This window comes from Callorhinus ursinus, unplaced genomic scaffold (assembly GCF_003265705.2).
Source record: "Callorhinus ursinus isolate GAN/ISIS: 27379988/994484 unplaced genomic scaffold, GSC_fseal_2.0 scaffold5, whole genome shotgun sequence".
In the NCBI taxonomy this organism is placed as follows: Eukaryota; Metazoa; Chordata; class Mammalia; order Carnivora; family Otariidae; genus Callorhinus; species Callorhinus ursinus.
Window position 1 is genome coordinate 78,485,370 of NW_027397067.1, and position 20,261 is coordinate 78,505,630.

Sequence of the window (20,261 nt, forward strand, 5' to 3'; positions counted from 1 at the left end):
GATGGCAGACACTGTATCATAATCATCCTCATAGGCTCCTGTGGACCCAGTAAAAGCCCCATCTTGGAATATGTGTCAAAAATGCTTTGAATTGATCTAGGACCTCTGATACTCCCTAATGTCCTATGCCACATTACATGGAAAACGGTCCAAGCTGGAGACTTTCAGGTAGATCTCCTGGGGAGGCTCCGGGGCAGCACGTGCAGGGAGTGAGGAGGAAGACCCAGCCGAGGGAGTAGTGGAGATGTGATGAACGGGGAGTCTGGAGCCAGGCTGGGCCTGCAGCGGGGGGTCGGGGCTGGTCCAGGGAAGCAGGTGGGATCCACTAATGATGCACAGTCATTGTGTGGCCGTGGGGATGAAGAGGGAGCTGGGAGTCCCTGCTGTCCACTCCTTTCCAATCCCATGTCCAAGCCCTGAAGCCATCCCTGTGCATGAGGTAATGCAGATACGTCACCAACCCATCCCCGGCCCCGGGCTGGCTGGTCCCCTGCTTTCCACTCCCTTGTTCCTATCTGCTGGGTCCAGTGTCAACGCTAAGGTCATGGTTCCCAGAGACTCAGGGGCTGTCTGAGGTCCTACATCTATAGGTCACTGGAGTCTACCTTCAAGAAAGTTCTATTTGGCTTTAACGTCGGCTCCTTCTGGGCACAGAGCCCTGTCCTGGGTCTGGGTCCCCTGTCCTGCAGGAGGGTCGGCAGCTCTCTCCTCAGCTCCTCACAGAAGAACATGACACAGAGGCTTGAAGCAGATGGACACATGACTGAGGGCAGCTTCTGCAGCCAGGCCTCCTGGCTGGGGTGCAGGCTGGGAATGCTGACATCACAGGAGAGCCAGCAGAGTGCAGAACCCACTATGCTGGATGCCGTGAGCAGGGAACAGGGCTGCACAGGACAGGGCAGCGCCTCTTTTGGGGCAGCAGGTGGGCAGGCTGAGTGCGGAGTGGCCCTCCCGATGTGGGTGGGCATCAGCTGACCAGCTAGGACTCTGAGTGAGAGAATGTCCTCTCTCTGACTGCCTTCCGGCTGGGACACCAGTGTTCTCCTGCCTGCACACTCGAGCTCAGACTGGAACCCCACCACTGGCTCAACTCTCCTGGGTCCCCAGCCGGCAGGGGACAGGGCTTGGGACTTCTCAGCCTCCTCCATCATCATGTGAGAGCCAATTCTTTTCAAAAGATCTCCCCCCACCTCTCTATATATTGCATGCACATAAATATGTCAATGCTAGTTGGAAATACTATGATCTGTTCCTCCATCTATCTATCTCTTGTTGGTTCTGCTTCTCTGGAGAAGCTAGACTAATGCAGGCTGGTTATTTCTGAGCAGGTCCCTGATAAAAATAATCCTTTGTCGGCTCAGGAGAGATATGGGCAGAGTGATGCTGAGTGTGGCCAAAGACATGCACCTCACAGAGTGGTAAGGACGGGTGCTGATGCAGAAGAGAACAAGGGAAAGGTCAGGGTGCGCATAGTTACCGAGCACCCGCTGAGTACCAGCACTGGGCTAGGAACTTCACGCTCATTATAGCAATGGCTACACACGCCACCCCGGAAGAGGGTCACGCTTTCGTGACCTCACCCTTCAGGGGGGCAAACTGAGACTCAGAAAAGTGAGCAAGTGAGGGACGGAGCCAAGTTTTGAAAACAGTTCAAGGCCAAGGGGCTTTCCAGGTTTCCACGTGGTCCAGGGGAAGCCCCTCACAACACGCCCCGACAGGGGACCGCCCAGAAGAGACGTGTATGAGGACCCCGGGGCCAGCGTCTACTCCAGCGCCTGGCATTAGGAACATGTTTGACAGAAAGGCAGGGGCGGACAGGTGACAGGAAGGGACACACACACCCTGCAAAACCGAGGGCGGCCTTGGGGCCTCGTCCCGTGCAGACCATACCTCCGAGGAAGTCGGCTTGCAGTATCCCGCTCCGAAGACCAGGTTTTCCAGAGAGAGGCTGGATTGTTCTGGTCCCGTGTCTGGCCCACCTTTACCAAGCCAGGAGCCTCTTCCCGGACGGGTAAAACTGAAAGGCAGGGGGATTGAAGAAGGAAACAAACAGTGTGAAGAAAGTGATGGCATCATGAGCTCAGCCCCTCGGGGCTGTGAGTGGGCTGCTGCAAGATAAGTCATCTAGAAGTAGTCTGCCCCCCACCCAGGATGCCGGCCCGACGAGGTGGTGCAACTGGCATGAGATCCTGGAAGGCAAAATGGCACACATCCTATTCTGTGGACAAAAGAAATGCCCCTAAAGGCCAACCACGTGCCTGCCGAGAGACACTGAGGCAGAGCTCCAAGGCCATGGCACTGGAGGGGCAGTTCTGACAGGCCCCAGGCCAGAAGGGCGGGGCCTCCATCCACCTGGGAGTGGGCCCTGCTTCCACTTCCTTCAGGGCACAATCCAGGGTGTGCTCCTTCAACCCTGCCCCTGCCCAAGCCTCTGTTTGTTCTTCTGTAGAAAGTGCAACCATAGCCCCCTCCAGGGCAGGTGCTCAAGAAACAATCCCGGAATGATTTAGTCCAAGTGTCCCACGTGACTGCTTAAAATCCTGAGAGGGAAGTAAAGCTCCTATCATATTTCTGTTTAATTCATTTATGCAAATATGTACTAGGTGCAAGCCACATAGCAGGGAGAGTGTTAGGTGGCTGGGGGCCAGAGGACGCAGGCATGACCCTCTCTGCAAAGACTTTTGGTCTAGGGAGGGAGGCAGATGTAACAGGATGAAGGCAAACTCAGAACGTTGTTAGGGGTGATCCTCATGGAGAAGGGCCCAGCGGTTAGAGGCCGGTCTGCCCCGGCTCCGAGCCCAGCGGCAGCACCCATAAGCTCTGTGACATGGGTACATTTTTAGCCTCTGGGTGCCTCTGAAAGGCTGACACGTGGGAAGGGTGGGTCCCAGCACTTTCCCCAGAGGCTCTGAGGATTCCATGAGATCAGCCCAACACGGCTGTAAGTACGGGGTCAGGCAAAAAGTAATGATTCCATGAATGCTCTAGCCGTTGTCAATAATACCACAAATACAATAAAATCTCACAAAACCATTACTGTCTTTGTATTGCTATTGTTGATAACACCACAAATATAATCGAGTGTAATGTAATCACTACTCTGATTTGCTTGGAACTGCAATTTCAGCAAGTGTACAGTTTAGCTACAAACGGATGAAAGGAACATTGCAGGGAAACAGAATGTGTGCGTGAGTAGCGATGCTCGGGACACATTTGGGGACAGATTACCAATGCATAACGGGAGTGACTGGTTATTTTACTTTACGGTGGGCTTGATTGGCTTTTGCAGTGGATCTGAATCCCTCACGTGAAATCCATCTCTCCCCATTTAAGGATGAAAAGTCAGATTCTCTTCTTCAGGGTGTTTCAGGAAAGGCGGAAGGTCTTTTGAGGTTAAATTTTAGTTTCACACCTGCTTCTTACCGATTGGATTTAACTGATGATGTGAAACTCACTTTTCTGGAAGAACTAGAGCTCGCGCTGTTTGACAGGTATTTCCCATCATTTTAAAGGGTTCCCTCTGTTCCCAGCCACTGTGAGCTAACTAATAGAAATCCTTCCTGTAAAATCCAGAGAACAGAAGACAGTTCTATTTTTACCCCCATCCCGGGAGAAGCCAGGCTCTGACGCTGGATGTCTATTCATGCTCCTCTCTGCTGCATCTGATTTGCAAGGAGCTCTTTCCATCAGAAGGTTACATTTTCTACGAGGAGTTTCCAGATCCCAAATCCTCGTCAGATAGTATCAGCGTTCCCAGTAGCAAGAGGAGTGACACCTGCTTCTCAGTGTGAACACTTAATCTCCTAACGGGACCCTAGCTGGTCCTCCTACCTCTACCCTGACGTCACTTCCAGCCCAGCCCATTCTGGCCACGGGAGGGCTCTTCACAAAACGGGTCTAATCAAGTGATGCTCTTGCTGAACATCTCCCATGCCTCCTTCTTAGACAGTAAACAGATTCTCAGTTCTGTAACATGCCATTAGTTATACTGTTAAATGTGACATTTACCCTCCCCAATTTATATCTCACTGTCACGATCTCTTACCCCCTGGGTCCAGCTCAAAGCCTGTTTCCTTTCTAAAGCCCGTCCTGGTTTCCCCTGAGCAGAACTACTTCTTCCCCAAGCTTGAAATTTCCTCAATTCAGTACGTGCTTGTGAGGTGCTAGCCAGGAGGCTGAGAGCAGGGCCTGCGACATGGCAGGCAATGCAAAGATATTAATCCATTGAATGCAGAGCCAAGGGTTCTCTGCGTACTATCTCATTTAATCCTCCTAATAACCTCCCGGCATGCACGGACTCAGAAGCCCAGGGAGCTGAAGTCACCTGCTTGAGCTAACAAGCTTAATCGGCAGGAGGCTCAGAACAGAACCCAGATCCCTCACACCCCAGAGCCCACACTTTGACCGCATCCTACATCATGCTCCCAGGATGGTTTGCACCACTGAACTAGGGTTATATACTTAAATACGTCTCTGCCCTGCCAGGCTCCAAGCCTTTTAGGGTCCCAGATCTGATCTGTTCATCCCAGAGCTTCCTGGCTTGGCCTTTCCCGAAATGGCTAAAGCTTAGGACACCCACCACTAAAGGAGCACGTGTGCACCATGTGTGACACAGAATGTGCACTTCATCTCATTGTACCCCTGTCGTCTCTGCTGGGTGAGTCTCACTGCTCATTTCTTAAGTTCCTTCCTTCCTTCCTTCCTTCTTCCTCCCTCCCTCCCTCCCTTCCCTATTTTAATGTTGAAACCAATGTCTAGAGAAGTTAGACACCTCTCCAAGGACCCCCAGAAATTACCTGGCAGTGCTAGACATCAGGATGGGCCTGATGCAGCCGAGGCACAGGAGCTCCGTCTCAGGGACCCAGAACCGCCTGCAGGGAGCTCTGCTTTTCCCAGCCGGGCTATTGGCTCACCTTCAGCGGTAGAGAGCTGGCCACTCACAGGACACTGGCCAACTGCCCTGCATCCCTGACAGCAGACAGACTATGTCCTCATGTCTGTGCCAAGGCCACTCATCACCAAGCCTCGGAGTGAGCTCACAGCCACGCGGTATCCTCTGAAGGATCATCATACCCTCTGCTGCTGTCTGGACTCTATGTCTCCTGCAATTTCCCAAATTCAGGTCTGCTTTCCTTTGATTCTGCAATGTTTCTGTCAGACTGCGCAGCCTCTGCCATATGACAATGCCATCAGTGCAGACGGGCTCCCTCCATCCCGCTCTGCACTCCTGGAGGGAAAAGTCTATGGCGATGTCTCCTTAGTATACTGTGTGTGTCCTAACACCGTTCCCGGGACAGCAGGCCCTCAGTACAGCCGTTGAGAAAGAACCACGACTAGTCCCGTGGTCTCCCTTACAGAGGTCCAGTTTCCATGGAGGATCCCAATCCTCGATGGGCAGGAGAATGTCCACACTCGCCAGCAGAGTGCACACAGCCCATGATGCCAGCTCCCTCCACCCCCAGTGCCCCTGGCTCCATTCTTGGGCCCTTAGCTAACCCCCCATGGGCTCTCCCTAGGTCAAAACCCAATGCTGCCCAAGGCCCGCCCTACGCAGTGCCCCCTTTTCTCTCAGAAACTATGCTCTTTAGCCCACTGAGACTTTATCTCTGGGCGACACTTCTCAGTTTGAGGATTATGGTTGATTTGATACATAGGCATCCCGTCTGCCATTCAAGGTCAGTGTCTGAATTAGCCCCATCAGCAAGCACAGCCCAGATGGAGCTCAGCTGAGGAGCCCAGGGACTGAGTGAAGGCCTCCAGGAACAGCATTTCCTGGCCACATCACCTGGTCAGGAGCCAGGTTCCTCCTTCCCTACTCGCTGACCCTGGCAGCCCATCAGAGCCTGGGCCTTACCCAACAATAAACCGTGGGGACCAGAGTCTCTCCCACAGGCACTTTAACTCCCCACACTGAGAAGCTGTCCTGAAAAGGAACACTGGGAAGTTAGCTCCATCCTGAAACTCTAGGCTGCAAGATTCTCTCTCTGAATGTCCCTTTGCACACTTGAGCAACTCATGCCCACATACATGAGCAAGGTTTCGAACTGACCTGGCATATGTCTGGCCATGCCAGGCACAAAACACAGTGTACCAGCTCTGTTTTTCCATTTGTGGCATTCATGAAACCTCAGCACTTCGTGGGGTTTCACTGATGTGGAGAACACAGGGCCACACATGGGGTCCTGCTTTGGAACAAACAGCAAGCTGGGAGAGGGCAGAAGACAGAGCCCCTGCCCCAGGCCTGGCCACATCCTCATCTGAGAGTCACTAAAATCTTCTGTGCATGGCCACATGAGTGCTCCTGGTTTAGAGATGAAGACTGTGTGTCTCAGGGACGTGCAGGGATCTCAGATAAGGCACCGTTAGAAAAAACAAAGCCTGGCATGGGGCCCAGGTTGGATCCGTCTCTAGCGTAGCCAGGTCTGAGCCACTGTTGGCAGGTTTTCAGCCCCTGGGTCCCTGCCTGTGCACTCCTGACTCCTGATGCCCCCCTCCACGTCCCCGCCCACCTCCCCCCCTGCTCCCGAGGGAGGCCCAGAGCCTCAACGGTCAGCCTGGGAGACGCTCCTCTGGTCTGCTCCCATCAATCCCGGCCAGCCCCATGCTCCTCAGCTGTGCCGGGGACAGAGCATACCAAGAAACCCAGAGCGGTGCCCCCGCACCTCCAGGATCATAGTCATCGCCTCCTACCTGATCAAGGGCTGCTGCAGAGCCACCAGGGCGGCGTGGACAGTCACCGAGATGACTGACAGGTGGAAATAGTCAAACATGACGGGGACCTGGTGATGCAGACCTCTCCGGGGGTGGAAGTGTAGGCCAAGCATGCGGCTGCTGATCAGGGGGGCCCCCGCCACGTCCTGCAGCCTGGAAGGCAAGTGAGTGAGTGCCCGTGAGTGATGGCAGGCCATCCCTGCTGTCACCCAGGCAGGTCTGTGTGAGAGCCTCACCCCGGGACAACCACCATGTGCACAGCGTCTCATTCAATCCCTACAATCACCCTGTCTGGTAGAAATCATTTCTCCCATGATTGGCAGACGAAGAAACTCCGTGTCCAAGAAGAAAATGAAGTCAGGAGGCATCTCACAGCTATTTCTCGGCAGCCCCCCGGGACTCAGGCGCTGTGGCCATGGGCACCAAGCCCCCCGGTCAGGCCAGTGAGGGAGACACACTCGGACCCTTTTCAGGGCTCACTTCAACACTGAAGCCCTCCTGGGCTCCCTGGGCTCCCTCCCCCACTGCTCCTCTCCCTCCCCCCACTGCTCCTCGCCCACCCACCTGCTCCTCACCCTCCCCCTCACTGCCCCTCGCCCTCCCCCACTGCTCCACTCCCTCCCCCCACATGCAGGAAAGCACTTCCTTTGTAGGTCTTCGCTCTCTACTACATCTCTACCTCCTAAGGCCAAGAAATGTGACTAATTCACAGTTCTATCCCCAACACCTAACATCTTATCGGGCATACTATAGAAGCTGCCCCAATGTTTGCTTTATTAAAAAGAATAACTGTCTGACCAAATGAGTCCCGAAGCATATCGGTTAAATAGTCTGACCACTTTCTTTTTTTTTTTTTTTAAGATTTTATTTATTTATTTGACAGAGAGAGAGAGAGAGAGCACAGGTAGGCAGAGCGGCAGGCAGAGGGAGAGGGAGAAGCAGACTCCCCGCCGAGCAGAGAGCCTGATGTGGGGCTCGATCCCAGGACCCTGGGATCATGACCTGAGCTGAAGGCAGACGCTTAACGACTGAGCCACCCAGGTGCCCCTAGTCTGACCACTTTCATCAAGGATTCCTCTACCTTTGTTCTAGTATTTTGTCATTGGCGCATGTCTGATTCCCAAGAGATGAACTGGCTGGTAGGCAAGGTCCAACAGAGCCTCTGGTGATAAAAATAGGGTTGATTCTTCTCTAAATAAAACTCCTCCAGTGCTAATCTCAAGCTCTGGAAATCAATCACTCAGGTGTTCCAAGTGTCTCTGAATCAGAGCACTTGGGTAGCCGGGGTGGGGCATCTTCCCTCAGAAAACAGAGGACAAACTGCCCCTTCCTCCATAGATGGGGAAATGAGACACAGAGAGAGCAAAGTGAGCGAATTCCCAAGACCCAGCCCAACGGGCTCTGCTTCCTACAATCCTTGTGTGCAAATGAAAGCCAAGCATATAAAGCATCGAAGCCCAGTGTGACTCCACAAACAGACCACAAACAGGGCCTCCTCTCTTCCCCAGGAGAAGCCTGATGGGGAAGGGGCTAGGAGTATACCTCCTGAGCCTCAGAAAGTCACTAACATTTATAGTCATTTTAATTCTGAAAACAATTTACTGAGGCCTTACTATGAACTGGATCCAGTGCTTTTTCCCTTAATCCGTAAGACAATCATATGAGGTCTTTCCTAGTATTATTCCATTTACAGACAAGGAAGTAAAGCTAGCATGAGTTAACTGACTTGTTCAAAGTCACAGGAGAAAACCGAATGCTAGACCCACGTTTATCTGACCACGCAGTCCATTCTGCAGTACTGGACTCTACTGGAATCCATTCGCTCACAGGCTTGTAGGAATCACAGAAATGTTCTTAGGCTAGAACGACAGGAGGTGAAGAACACGTCAGGGTAGCAAAGGTGTCAAAAATGTGAAGAAGAATTTAAGCCACACTAATAGGAGTAAAGACCTCAGAATAAAGGAGGTAAAAGCTGTTTTGTGCTCTAAAGTGGATAGAGCCAATCAATGGAGATAAAACTCAGTTGGTGGGGGTCTCAGTTTAGAAAGGGTGGAGGTAAACCCGAGAGGGCAACGAGAGGAGAATGTCTGCATTTCTATAAAGGAACTAAAAAAAAAAAAAAAATCAATCAAAAAAAAAAAAAAAAAAAAAACAAAGAGAAAGACCCCTGATTTTTAATTGGAGATGAAGAGCTTATTTTTTTGAAGTCTTGTTTATCTGATTTTAAAGGGTCATCCTGAGAATTTTTCTAAGTGGTTGCAAGGACTAAAATCCAGGGCAACCGAAGGAAGGCACACAGAAAGGACTTGTTCCTTAAATAAAGAAGAATTTCCTCGTAGGCAGAACTGCCCAGGGGCAGAATGGGATCTGATGGGAAGGAGTGAGCTCCCTATCTCTGTGCAGGCATATGCTCGTGGGCCTTTGCAACGTAGCAGGTGCAAGCGGAGGGTAGACTAGAGCATGGTGATCTTGACTTTGGGGATGGGAGAAGGCTTTGTCGGGGAGGGGGTTCTGTCCTGTGCACTGTAGAATGTTTCTCGGCATTCAGAGACTCTACCCATTACATGCAAGTAGCAGCATCCCCTGCGTAACAATCAAAAATGTCTCCAGATGTGGCCCAAATGTCCCTGGGGGACAGAATCGCCCCACCCACAGTGAAAACCACTGGAGGAGATGGGTGTCAAGAGACCTTTTGAAATCCCCGATATTCTACACCGTGCTTCTCTGGTTGGTCTCCACCCTGGCCTATGTGCTTCTAAAGAAGCCTCTGCCTGGGTTATGTTTCAGAGCCTAATGTGTATCCCCAGGATGTGCTACAGACAGTGTATCATCCTTAAACCCAATTTATGAAAATGAAAAAATATGGCATTATAAACTCTTCCCCAGCGTCTGGTTTCCTGTTCCTCTTAGCTAATCTTACACTCATGATGCCCCCTGCTCTGGTTGTGATTAAGTGCTCTGTGTTATAGAGAGGAAGGGACACAGGGAAGCCTGGCCCCATGTGCATCTAGGAAGCCACAAAGAGGAAGAAGACATTGATTCGGCAGGCCACACACTTGAGATATTGTCTCTGTTAATCTTCATAACAGACTTATGGGGCCCCAATTGTATAATAATGTCCATTTTATAAATGAGGCTGCTGAGATGTAGGAATGTTCTGGGACTTGACCAACATCTCGTGGTTGATGAGCACAGAGCCTGAGCTGCTGAATTTCATGCACTTTGGGCTCATCTCCGTCAACCACTGTTTTGACGGCCAGATGGTCTCATTTTCTGGGTTGACCATGACTATCATTCAGGCTGCCTGGTGGAATGGATGGAGAACTCCTAGGCTGAGGTGTAGGGTTCGTTGATGACTTAGAAATGTCTCCCACGGAGTAACGGATGAATGTCTCTGAAGGAAGCAGGTGCAGGAAGAGAAGGCAGGTGGGTTAATGAGATGGGTGAATGGTAGAAATCACAGATGGTTGAGGGGCATATGAGACCAGAGGCAGGAGATTCGCTTCCGAGTTTCTAGGTGAGGAAGAAAGCCAGCCTCCCGCAGGGGCTCTGTGTTCAATATGGTGCTAGAACAACAAACTGTGGGGATGGTGGGAGAAGAATAAGATTTCCCAAGCATCCACCATCCCACGAAGGAGTGAGCAGCAGGGATGAGGGAAGCATGTGGCCGGTGGGGCTTGGGTCCAGACAAGAATGAAGAATCTGTGATTTTGAGCCCAGACCCCATGGCAAGACCATGGACAGATACTCCTGTCGCCCCAGACACTAGACATGACCATTTGCACATCAGCAGATGTCAATTCTCAAGGTGCAGACACATCAGGTCACCAACATCTCAGAGAATCCCATCTGCTTCAACTCCTCATGTTACGGAAACTCCCATAACAACCAGATCAGTCTCAGGGATGAGAAAGTCCTTGAGAAAGGGGAGAAAGTTCCAACAGGGAGTCTGAATGTTGTAGGGATGAAGGGAATGGGGGATTGGAGGATTTTTCCGCCAGCATCGGACCATTGGCCACCCGGTTCTCCATTACCCATAGAAGAACATGAAGTATCTGCTGAAGGGGTTGTAGACACCAGAAGGGCAGATTAATTTGCGGAGAGTGGTCAGAATAATTCTGAGAATCTGCTAACAGAACAGAGGGAAAAGGAGTGTCTCCTCCATAACTGTAAGCCTCACGAGAGGGATCCTCAAGTGAACTTGATCAAGTCCCTTAGAATTGAGAGAACATAGGTCCTTGTGCCTGACTCATCCTGCAGAAGTCCTCAGGAGAGAAGCTGAGGGTGGCGGCATTGGCCCAAGGAGGAGTGAGGAGGATTGCAGGGGGAGGAAGGCCCCACCAGGGAGGGAGTCAAGTGCCTTTGTTCATTTCCCAAGGACCAGATGTGGGTTCTTTGGAGAAGAATATGCCAAAAGAGCTTCCTGCAAGAAGTGGACGAGCCAGCCACAGGAAGCATCGCTGTATCAGAGAACTGCAGGGTTGGTGGTGGAGAGGTGGGGGGGGAGGGTGTGAGGAAGCTTGCCTAATTAATGGGTAGATCCCCAAGGAATGTATAGGGACACCCCAAGAACAAAGGACCCAGTAATTCAGCCTCCACTGCATGAAGCTGCTTGCAACTAAATCTGCCCTTCATGACCCCTGCCCCCCACCCCGCAATCTCCTCCCTCCTTACCATGCCTGACCCTGCAAGGTCCACACACCCCAGTGGGGAAGAAGGCAGGAACAAATATGAAGCTGCCCACCGCCCCGCACCTGCACAGGGAGCTTCCTGAGCTGAGCTAGCCTGGCGCTGGGGGTGGTGGGTGCAGGCGGAGACAGGGGCAAAGAAGAGGTCATAAACTGGATGAGAGGTGGCAGTTTTACTAATATCCTTGACTGGACTTATGACCCCTGAAACAGAGGCTATCCTTTTCTGACCTGGTAGAACCTGTGGCTGACAGCTTGCCTGGAGGAGGAGAGGAGGCCCCAGAACAGGCTGAGAGGAAGCAGTTACGGGAAAGAAGAGCAAGTGTCTCCCGCTTGTGTAATCCACAGGTGACACATAAATGGATTTTCAATTTTCAGAGTTGAAACATAATAGCGGGCATTTAGTACAAAGATGCAGAATCCTGGCCGCATCTCCTTGGATTCAGGAAGAGCCTTGAGACCTGCCACTTCATAGGGTCATTAATTTAAAGACCTAATGAAAATAATACTGCACTGAAAAAAATGAATCGAGGTGTCAGGGATGAGAAGGTGCCGGATAATGAAGGCAAGCAGGCAGGTTGTTTTCCATGCACACAGCACGTGCGTGCCCTCTCTAAAGCGCATGCTGTCTGCAGTGACCACGTGGACACGTCCAGCCCCATGGCTTGGTGGGCTGTGGCAATGGAGGGCACTGCAGCTGCTCAAGAACCGGGCTTTTGAGCAATGTTCTGAGGTTCACGGCCATGAGCTGCCCTGGGGGGCGGGTAAGGGTTGGAAGAAGGAAGTCATAGGACCACGATTCGGAGACGTCAGGGACACTCACTGCTGTTCACTGTCGGTAAAGTGCAGATCCACCTTGAGCTGAAAATCGACTTCACTTAGTGCTTCTTCCACCTGCGAGAGAAACACAGTGCGAGGGATTTAGGGGTCAATCTGGCCCAAATCAAAAATGTGGCTGGTCTATTTCTCAAAGTTTAGGAAAAGCATCTCGCCACAAGGCTAATGTCCTTTATTCGAGAAGCGGAATTCCCATGCACGTTCCATGGAATTCCGGTTGAAGGGGAGATCTGTGGGTATTACCAGGAAAACAGAAGGAAGAGATTTATGTAGTCAAACGTGGGGAAAAAGCCAATGTGCCAAAAAAAAAAAAAAATGTTAAATAAGGTTGCTATATCACAGGACTTTTGAGAACCACATTTCCCCCAACAGATTTGATCTGGAATCCTTTTAGGCAGGAGGGAAGTGTTCCGTGGCACCTGCTCCAGGAAGGGGGAGCTGTGAACTTGGCCACGGGAAACCCCAGTTGGCTAGTGATGGGACGATGCTGGAGGTGACATGCTCTCTGCCCTCAGGCACGCCTGCCTGGTGGGCACCACTCTCCGGGTGTCAGGGGAGGCTGCTGACGCTCAGGAAAGTGAAGTCACTCCCCAAGGTGGCTCAGCTCCCTAAGAAAGCAGATCTTTCACTTTTGTCTTGAGGTCTGTTACATTCAACCATTTACACTTCGAGACACTTTGGCATTTCCTGTCCTATCCACAGCTGCTTTCATTCGTTAACTTTCCTGTTTTCATCAATTCGCAAAGGAATCTATTTGTTTCACCTGCCAGCTTCCCACACATATCTAAAAGATAGCATCCCCCCGCCCCGTTGTTCTTTTCCCACACTGAACTCCATACCCCCACCTGCAGGAAGGTTGCTGGCGGAATACCAGATCCCACTGCCTCCCCTGCTCAGTGGAGAAACCTAGGAAAGCACTATATGCTCCTGGGCCAGGACTCGAGCTCCTCCCCACGCCCAGGCTGACCGGAGCCCTTCTTCCCTGCAACCCACAAAACCCTGGTTTCTAATTTCTGTCTCAGCATTCAATGCTTCCTATTATAATTGTTTCAGGTTCCTAACCTAGAAGCCAGTGAGCCAAATTGTTATCTGCAGACACATTTTGTTCAGTCCACACAAAGCTGCAAGTTGCAACTCACAAACCCCAAACGTTCAAAAATCAGGCAACTTCACATTTCTATTGCAAGTTTCCAGCTTCTATTAAAAAAAAAAAAAAATCCCTGGATCTGGCAACACAGGGCTGCCATCTAGAAGCTTTGTTTGGATCAGGCTCCCAGAGTTCACTGACATTCGCCATTTGGCCTGTGGCTAAAACCCCCTGACCATTTTCTTGCCTTGGGTCCACAGTAATCAGTCACCATTAAGGGAGAGAGTAGTCTTAATTCATTCTGGATCTCCAGCTCCCAGAATAGAGCCTGCCACATAGAAAGTATTCATGTCTCCTGAGGAATAAATAGAGCTCTTCACCACCCCCACTCCTTTTGGGTTTTGTTTCTTTGCAAAATGTCCTCAGCCCCCAGGGGTGGAAATCTCTTACCCAAAAGCATCTCTGGAAACACGTTCCTGGTTAAGCATAACTCAGGCAGAGACATATGGATGGAATTTATCTTTAGGTCCCCAGGGTTTTAAAATTTGTTCGAAAAAGAAAAAAGCATTTAAAAGTTAACATTTTGCTGGATCCAAGTGCTATGAATAACTTCCGCTTCTAGCTTTGTTTTGCATAATCACAAACCTTGCTTCGTACACACACAACCCAAGCAACGGAGCCTCTTGCCACCCGTTCCTAGGAAGTGAGATTGGCAAAGCAAGCCCGCCTAACCACCTCCTGAGCATGCTGGCTAGCAAAAATTCACTGTACGCTCCAGTTTTAAACTTTGCTGCAAATCCTTTGGAACCAGGAGAGGAATCCTGGGCCAGGATGAGCTGTGGCTAGATTGAGCCTGGCTATGACTTTAGTGATGTCTCAATAATTTAATTCCAAAAGGCTCCAGAATGAAGTCACTGGCTTCTTTAACCACTGATTTCACCATTGGCTGTTGGCTGCCTTCCCCTCCCTCCCAACACACACACACACACACACACACACACACACACACACACACACTCGTACATTGGCATGTGCAGAAGGGTACACACACATGCACACATTTGCACATGCACACGTGCATACACACTTGTACACATGCTCTTCCATTGCTCTGTCCTACTTGGTTAAAGACATCACCTCCTTTTCAGAGTCAATGTTTAACACCAGGAAGCCATGTAGTGTAGCCCTGGACGTAGTAACAGTAACTGGATTTGCAGAGGAGCTCCTGGGTAGCAGTCCACTGCCCATTCTATCTTATTCCATGTGGAGAAGACTGTGAATTCAGAAATATTGTCCCCATTCACAAATGAGGACACAGGCTCAGGGTAGTAGCAAGTTCCCAATTCAACTTTCCCAAGGTCAACTGGTGAGTGAATCCCACAGCCTAGATTCGGCCAAGGGTTCGTCTGCTTCGTTGGCCTTTTTGCGTGTTGGGTTGTGCATTCTCTCCCTGGTTGGTTTCAACACCCCTCATAATGGTGACTCTCACTTCTTCCCCTCCATTCTTAGCTTCTCTCCTGAGCTACATCACAGCTGAGTAGGAAAGGGAACATTGGAAAACATTCTACATGGGTGCCATTCTTGGCTCTACCCTGGGCCAATCAACCTCTCTAACTTGGTTTTCTCATCTGGAAGACAAGGGTAAAATATTACCCTTATTCCTTAGAGAGCACTGCTATTGTGTGACTAAGAATATACACATAAAGGGCTGAACACAGTGTATGAACAAAGACAATTCTCAACAAATACGTTATTGTTGTTATTTCTAAATTCCTGTGGGCCCACCCCAAAAGGACCCTCCGTGCACCGACTCCACATACCGGGCCTGCATACTGCTCATAAACACAGGTGTCCTGGCCAGACTGCCTGGGTTCAAATCTCAGCTCTACCACTTCCTAGCAGCATGACTTTGCACAAATTGCTTACCTCTTTCTCCACATCTCTGTATCCTCATCTGTAATACACATCACAGCACTGGAGTGATGATTCAATGAGATCTCCCAAGAAAAGCACTCAGCACAACGCCTGCCACACAACACACACCTAATAAATACAAGGTGCTATTCGTGTTAAGATCATGTGGGTGTTATCCTAACTCAACCTCAATTCCTATCACTCCCCGAAAAGAAATGTGTCTTCTCCTAACTACCCTGGGCTGTCAATGGACCCCAAGCCCATTTCATGGCCAAACCATATAGTCAACTCCCACTGAATTTTCTTGACTACAGGACGTGCTGCATCCCCTATGCTTAACCTGAGCCCAGGTCACTCTTTCCACCCAGCCCACTGCGGTTGCCTTCGCCACGGCGCTCACCAGCACTCACATGGACCAGAGCACTCCCTCCATGCTCTGGAGCTTTGGGCCCCACTTCCCATATTTCTGCCAGATGGACCTTGCCAAATCCCAGCTCTCCTCCTCCTGACTCCTGAGGGCACCTCCTTCTTTCAGAACAGGTAAGCATGTGGTGTTTAGCAGGGCATGCCCGGGACTGCGTGTTGAGTCTTAACTCTCCTGTCCAGCACTGTGCCCCTTGCCCCATGCCGCCTCCTCCCCCGTTGCAAGCGAAGCTTTCTTCCCCAGATCTGCCATCTATGTCACTGCTTTTCCCTGCCCTCAACACGCTATCCTTGCTCTTGAAAGCTCATCACAGCCTCCTGTGGAAATTCCATGCATTCTGTAAAAACTCAAAACTCTGAATCAACTCCCTCTGCCTGGCTCACTATGTCTGGGATGGGCTCAAGAATCCACATTTTTTAGTCACCATGCTGTACATCATCAGTTTTTGATGTAGTGTTCCATGATTCATTATTTGTGTATAACCCCCAGTGCTCATTATAACACGTGGCCTCCTTAATCACCGGGCTAACCCATCCCCCCATGCCCCCACCCCCGTCCCCTCTGAAACTCTCAGTTTATTTCCCAGAGTCCATAGTCTCTCTTGGTTTGTCTCCCCCTCTAATTTCCACCCCCTTCAGTTTTCCCTTCCTTCCCCTAATGTCCTCCATGCTACACTTTATGGTCCATATATGAGTGAAATGAAATGATAATTGTCTTTCTCTGATTGACTTATTTCACTTAGCATAATCCCCTCCAGTCATGTCGATGCAAATTGTGGCTATTCATCCTTTCTGATGGCTGAGTAACATTCCATTGTATATATGGACCACATCTTCTTTATCCATTCATCGATTGACAGACATCTTGGCTCCTTCCACAGTCTGGCCAGCTATTGCGGACATTGCTGCTACGAACACTGGGGTGCATGTGCCCCTTCTTTTCACTACATCTGTGTCTTTGGGGTAAATACCCAGCAGTGCAATTGCTGTACTGTATGGTGACTAACATAATAAAAAAAAAAATCTTCATTTCAAATAAAGCAGATACATATCAGTATTAAGAAAGCAATGAGCTCAATCTAATGTTGGGAGATCTTCCACTGACCTTCACTCCCTAGTAAGATATGACCACCGAAGGATCACTACATGAAAGACTTAATAAAGGGCCACATATGAACCCTGGGTTTGGTTATTAATGTACTGAATTATGTTTTTATTGTAATTCTTTCTTCTTTACTCTTCTATGCTTAAGGGATCTGCTCATATAAATGACTGCAGGATAAATAAAGCTGACACACACACACACACACACACACACACACATACACAAACACACACACACACACAAGAACCTGCATTTTGAACAAGTATGCCAGGGTTCTGTGGTGTGGATACAACAAAGAATCACATCTTGAGAAATACTTTCCTTTTTTAAGCCTATAAAAATGTAACCTTGTTGATAAAGACTTTTTGATGTAATCTGCTCCTCTTCCTCCTCAGGGCACTAAGCATCTTGCTGTTAAGAACTGTCATCTTTGCCGAGGCTGCTGGGAAGCTCAGTGCTGAATGTGTCGGCTGCCATTGGCAACATCCAACACCATGTTTGTGTATTTTGGTCTATGACATTCATCCCGAGTTTCCAGGCTTTTCCGCCCCCTTTCTGTGTTTTCCCTGTACTCTGGCTAACTCTATTGTTGCTGTTGTTTTTTCCTTTTACTATTCTATGCATTTTGTCAGCCTTCCCAAATCCTCTGAGTGATTACACAGAGTGCATGTAAATAAAACAGTCATCCTACTTTCACAATCACTCTTCCCAACCATCATGAAAAAAGCCCATCTTATGCCTTGAGCTGGGATGGCTTCATGGTCATGTCTTGCTGACCCGTGCCCTCACAGTGCGGACACAATCCTGTCTGCATTTCCTGTAGCATGTGCAACAGTATGCTTGACGTGTAGCCATCATGTATGGATTTGTTGTTCACAATGACGGGCTGTGTGCACCCGGGAACATGAACCCTGGCCACGTGGCTATAGGCAGTGTTTTGGTTGTCAAACACAGACAGATACGCACCAGAAAAGAGCTAACGTGTCCATTCTCGATATACAGTGTTTATGGACATATCTAACTAACTTTAATTGTCACTGACTTGGGTATAATGATTAACTGTAGCATTGTTTGCTGCTGTCTGGATTACCCCAACACTGTGACAATTGGCTTGTAGAGATGAGTGACTAGGTAGAGGGAGGAAGCAATATGTATTGTCACAGGGACTCCTGTGAGGTTCAACCTCAAAACCGAGGCTTGTTACAACCTCACATGAGCTGAACTTGGGTGTTGGGAAAGGGCTACAGACTGCTGGGGCAGGAGCACGTGGTAAATTCAGATGAAAGATGACCAAGACACCTGAGCAATGTCCAAACCCAGCCTCCCAACACAGCTGCTGCCCGGAAGGGCTCTGAGACCAACATGCCAAATGATGATGGTCCATGAGAGGTAAACTGATGTTCTCTTGCCATCAACTGGATGAGCCAAGTGTGAGCGCACAGCCTAATTTGGAATTCCTTAACACTCAAAATAACCTCAGCGCTCTCTTCCTAAACTGGGCCCAAGAAGGAAGCAGATGATGCACTCAAAATGAAGAATGTGTGCAGTTCGGGAAAGGGATGATTCACAAGGGTGAGGGGAGGGTTTATGGAAAGCCACAGATGAGGGCCACGCATCAGGGCTGGTCACCGCAGGATGTCCAGGCCACCCTGGACCAGGAAACAAAGGCTGAGGGAATGGTTATCAGAACTGGAGAGAAAGCTACGTGGAGTGGCCCCCTCACCTGAGCTGAGACTGTGGCTTAACAAGCGGCTCTCAGAAGGAAAATTGAAAACTCTGATTTGCAGCACTGCCGATTTCTCTGGTGCAAATATTTCCACCACAGCTGATTTCCAGCTACCCATGTGACATCGCTGAATGGGGAGGTGGAAAGAGACATGTCCCTTTGGCTCTCACAAGCCAGGCTCCGGCACACTGGACAAGCAGCCCTCCCTGAGCCAGCATGGAAGGAGCCTGGGGAGTGAATACTCTGGCTCCACTCTCCTCCCTTCCTTCAATCACCGCTACGCCTCTCACAAGCCGAACCCAGGTAAGGTACAGTAAGGATACTACTGAGGTATGGATACTATTGAGCCATGCCTGCAATCAGCAACGGGGTCCAAAGCAGGTGGGGGAAGGTAGAGAGGGGGGCGATGCGCCAGCCATCAGGAGACAGTGGGCACAGCTCATAGCAGCCGTTCGGGTCTGTTCGATTTCAATTACAGATAAAGTGTTCACGGTCACTGTGATGGCACAAGGAAGACGGGGCTCAGGGTAACTGGAGGCTAGCACACTGGGGATATTCATTTCTGTTTGGAAAGAGAGGGGTTACAAAGTCCCTGAAAGGGCTGCAGCTTCAAAATTCAGTTTGTTCCTTTGTCAACGAAGTCATCTGCTCACACTAGCCGGGGGTCTCCAGCGGAGTACCTTGGCAGGCGTTGGTGTTGCAAACATAGACAGAGGAGACCCCAGCGCTGAGAAGCTCACAGACTGGGTGGGGGTGAGGGGCAAAATTGTGCCCTTCCACCTTTCTGACCAAATCAATGGCTCCCTATCACCCAAGAATAATCTCTGCCTTCCCTCCCGTGGCCTGCAACACAAGTCTGGCCCCACCTACCTCTCCAGCTTCACCTCCTGCTCCTTCCCTCCACTCACTGTGCAAGTCACCTTAGGTTTATCGCTTTTGCTGGGACACATCAACCTCATTCCCACCTCAGGGCCTTAGTCCTTGCTGTGCCCTCCCCCACGGATGCTGTCTCCCTGAGCTCCTGGCATGCCTGGCTCCTCGGCATTGGGGTCTCAGCTCGATGTTGACTTCTCAGGGAGGCCTCTCCTGCCTGTCCCTTGTCTTCCAGGGAATAAGCTCCATCCGGTGAGAAGGTTGTCTAGGAGCTGAGCTCTGGGCATTCATGAAGCAGCCGAGGTCTTGCCGAGTGGGCCTGCCATGCGTTCTCTTCCATGTCAGGTCGAGGTAGCCTCACAGGACCTCCAACAGGGGTGGCGGGTACCAGCTCCCACTCTTGCGCCCTTGTGGGCGCATCTTATAGACGAGTAAGCTGAGCATTAGCAGTGCGAGGCTCAAGGGTAGGATGTACAGGATTTGTTTATTTGACTTCCCTGTGATGTACTGATCTAATGGTAAAATATAAGCTCCAAGACACCAGGGATATTTTTTTGTTCTATCTTTAGCCCATAGCAGGTGCTAGTCAGTACTCAATAAATCTCTGATGGATGGACGGATTGATGAATGAAGAATGAGTTCTTCACTTCCAGCCACACAGTGGAACCTGGTTACCACCTAGACCATGAAAGACGTGGAGGGAAAGCCACGAGGCACGAGAAGAGGAAGAAGTCACCTGGCCAGCGGGAGCCGTTCCACGCACCACTCAGGGAATGGGAGTGGGGGACCTGCCTCTAATCTGACTTTCCTAAAATGGGAATACACTTCCACACCGTTGAAGGTATTCTAGCAGGAAATGAGCAGCCGGGCTGTGGTGATGGGGATTGGAGGTGGGAC

At 50.3% G+C, this 20,261-nt stretch overlaps 1 protein-coding gene across 5 annotated transcripts in view; it reads right to left on the reverse strand.

Moving 5' to 3' along the window:
• FAM135B (family with sequence similarity 135 member B) overlaps nt 1–20,261 on the reverse strand; it is a 271,496-nt gene that overhangs the window by 73,670 nt on the left and 177,565 nt on the right. For all 5 annotated transcript variants that reach the window (XR_012378374.1, XM_025871527.2, XM_073893243.1 and 2 more), the window contains 3 exons: nt 12,223–12,293; nt 6,691–6,864; nt 1,891–2,017 (listed from right to left, as the gene is read on the reverse strand). Coding sequence is in view for 4 of the 5 variants with exons in the window: in XM_025871527.2 (XP_025727312.2) it covers nt 1,891–2,017; nt 6,691–6,864; nt 12,223–12,293 (372 nt within the window). In the remaining variant the exon portion in view is untranslated. The remainder of the gene's footprint in view (nt 1–1,890; nt 2,018–6,690; nt 6,865–12,222; nt 12,294–20,261) is intronic.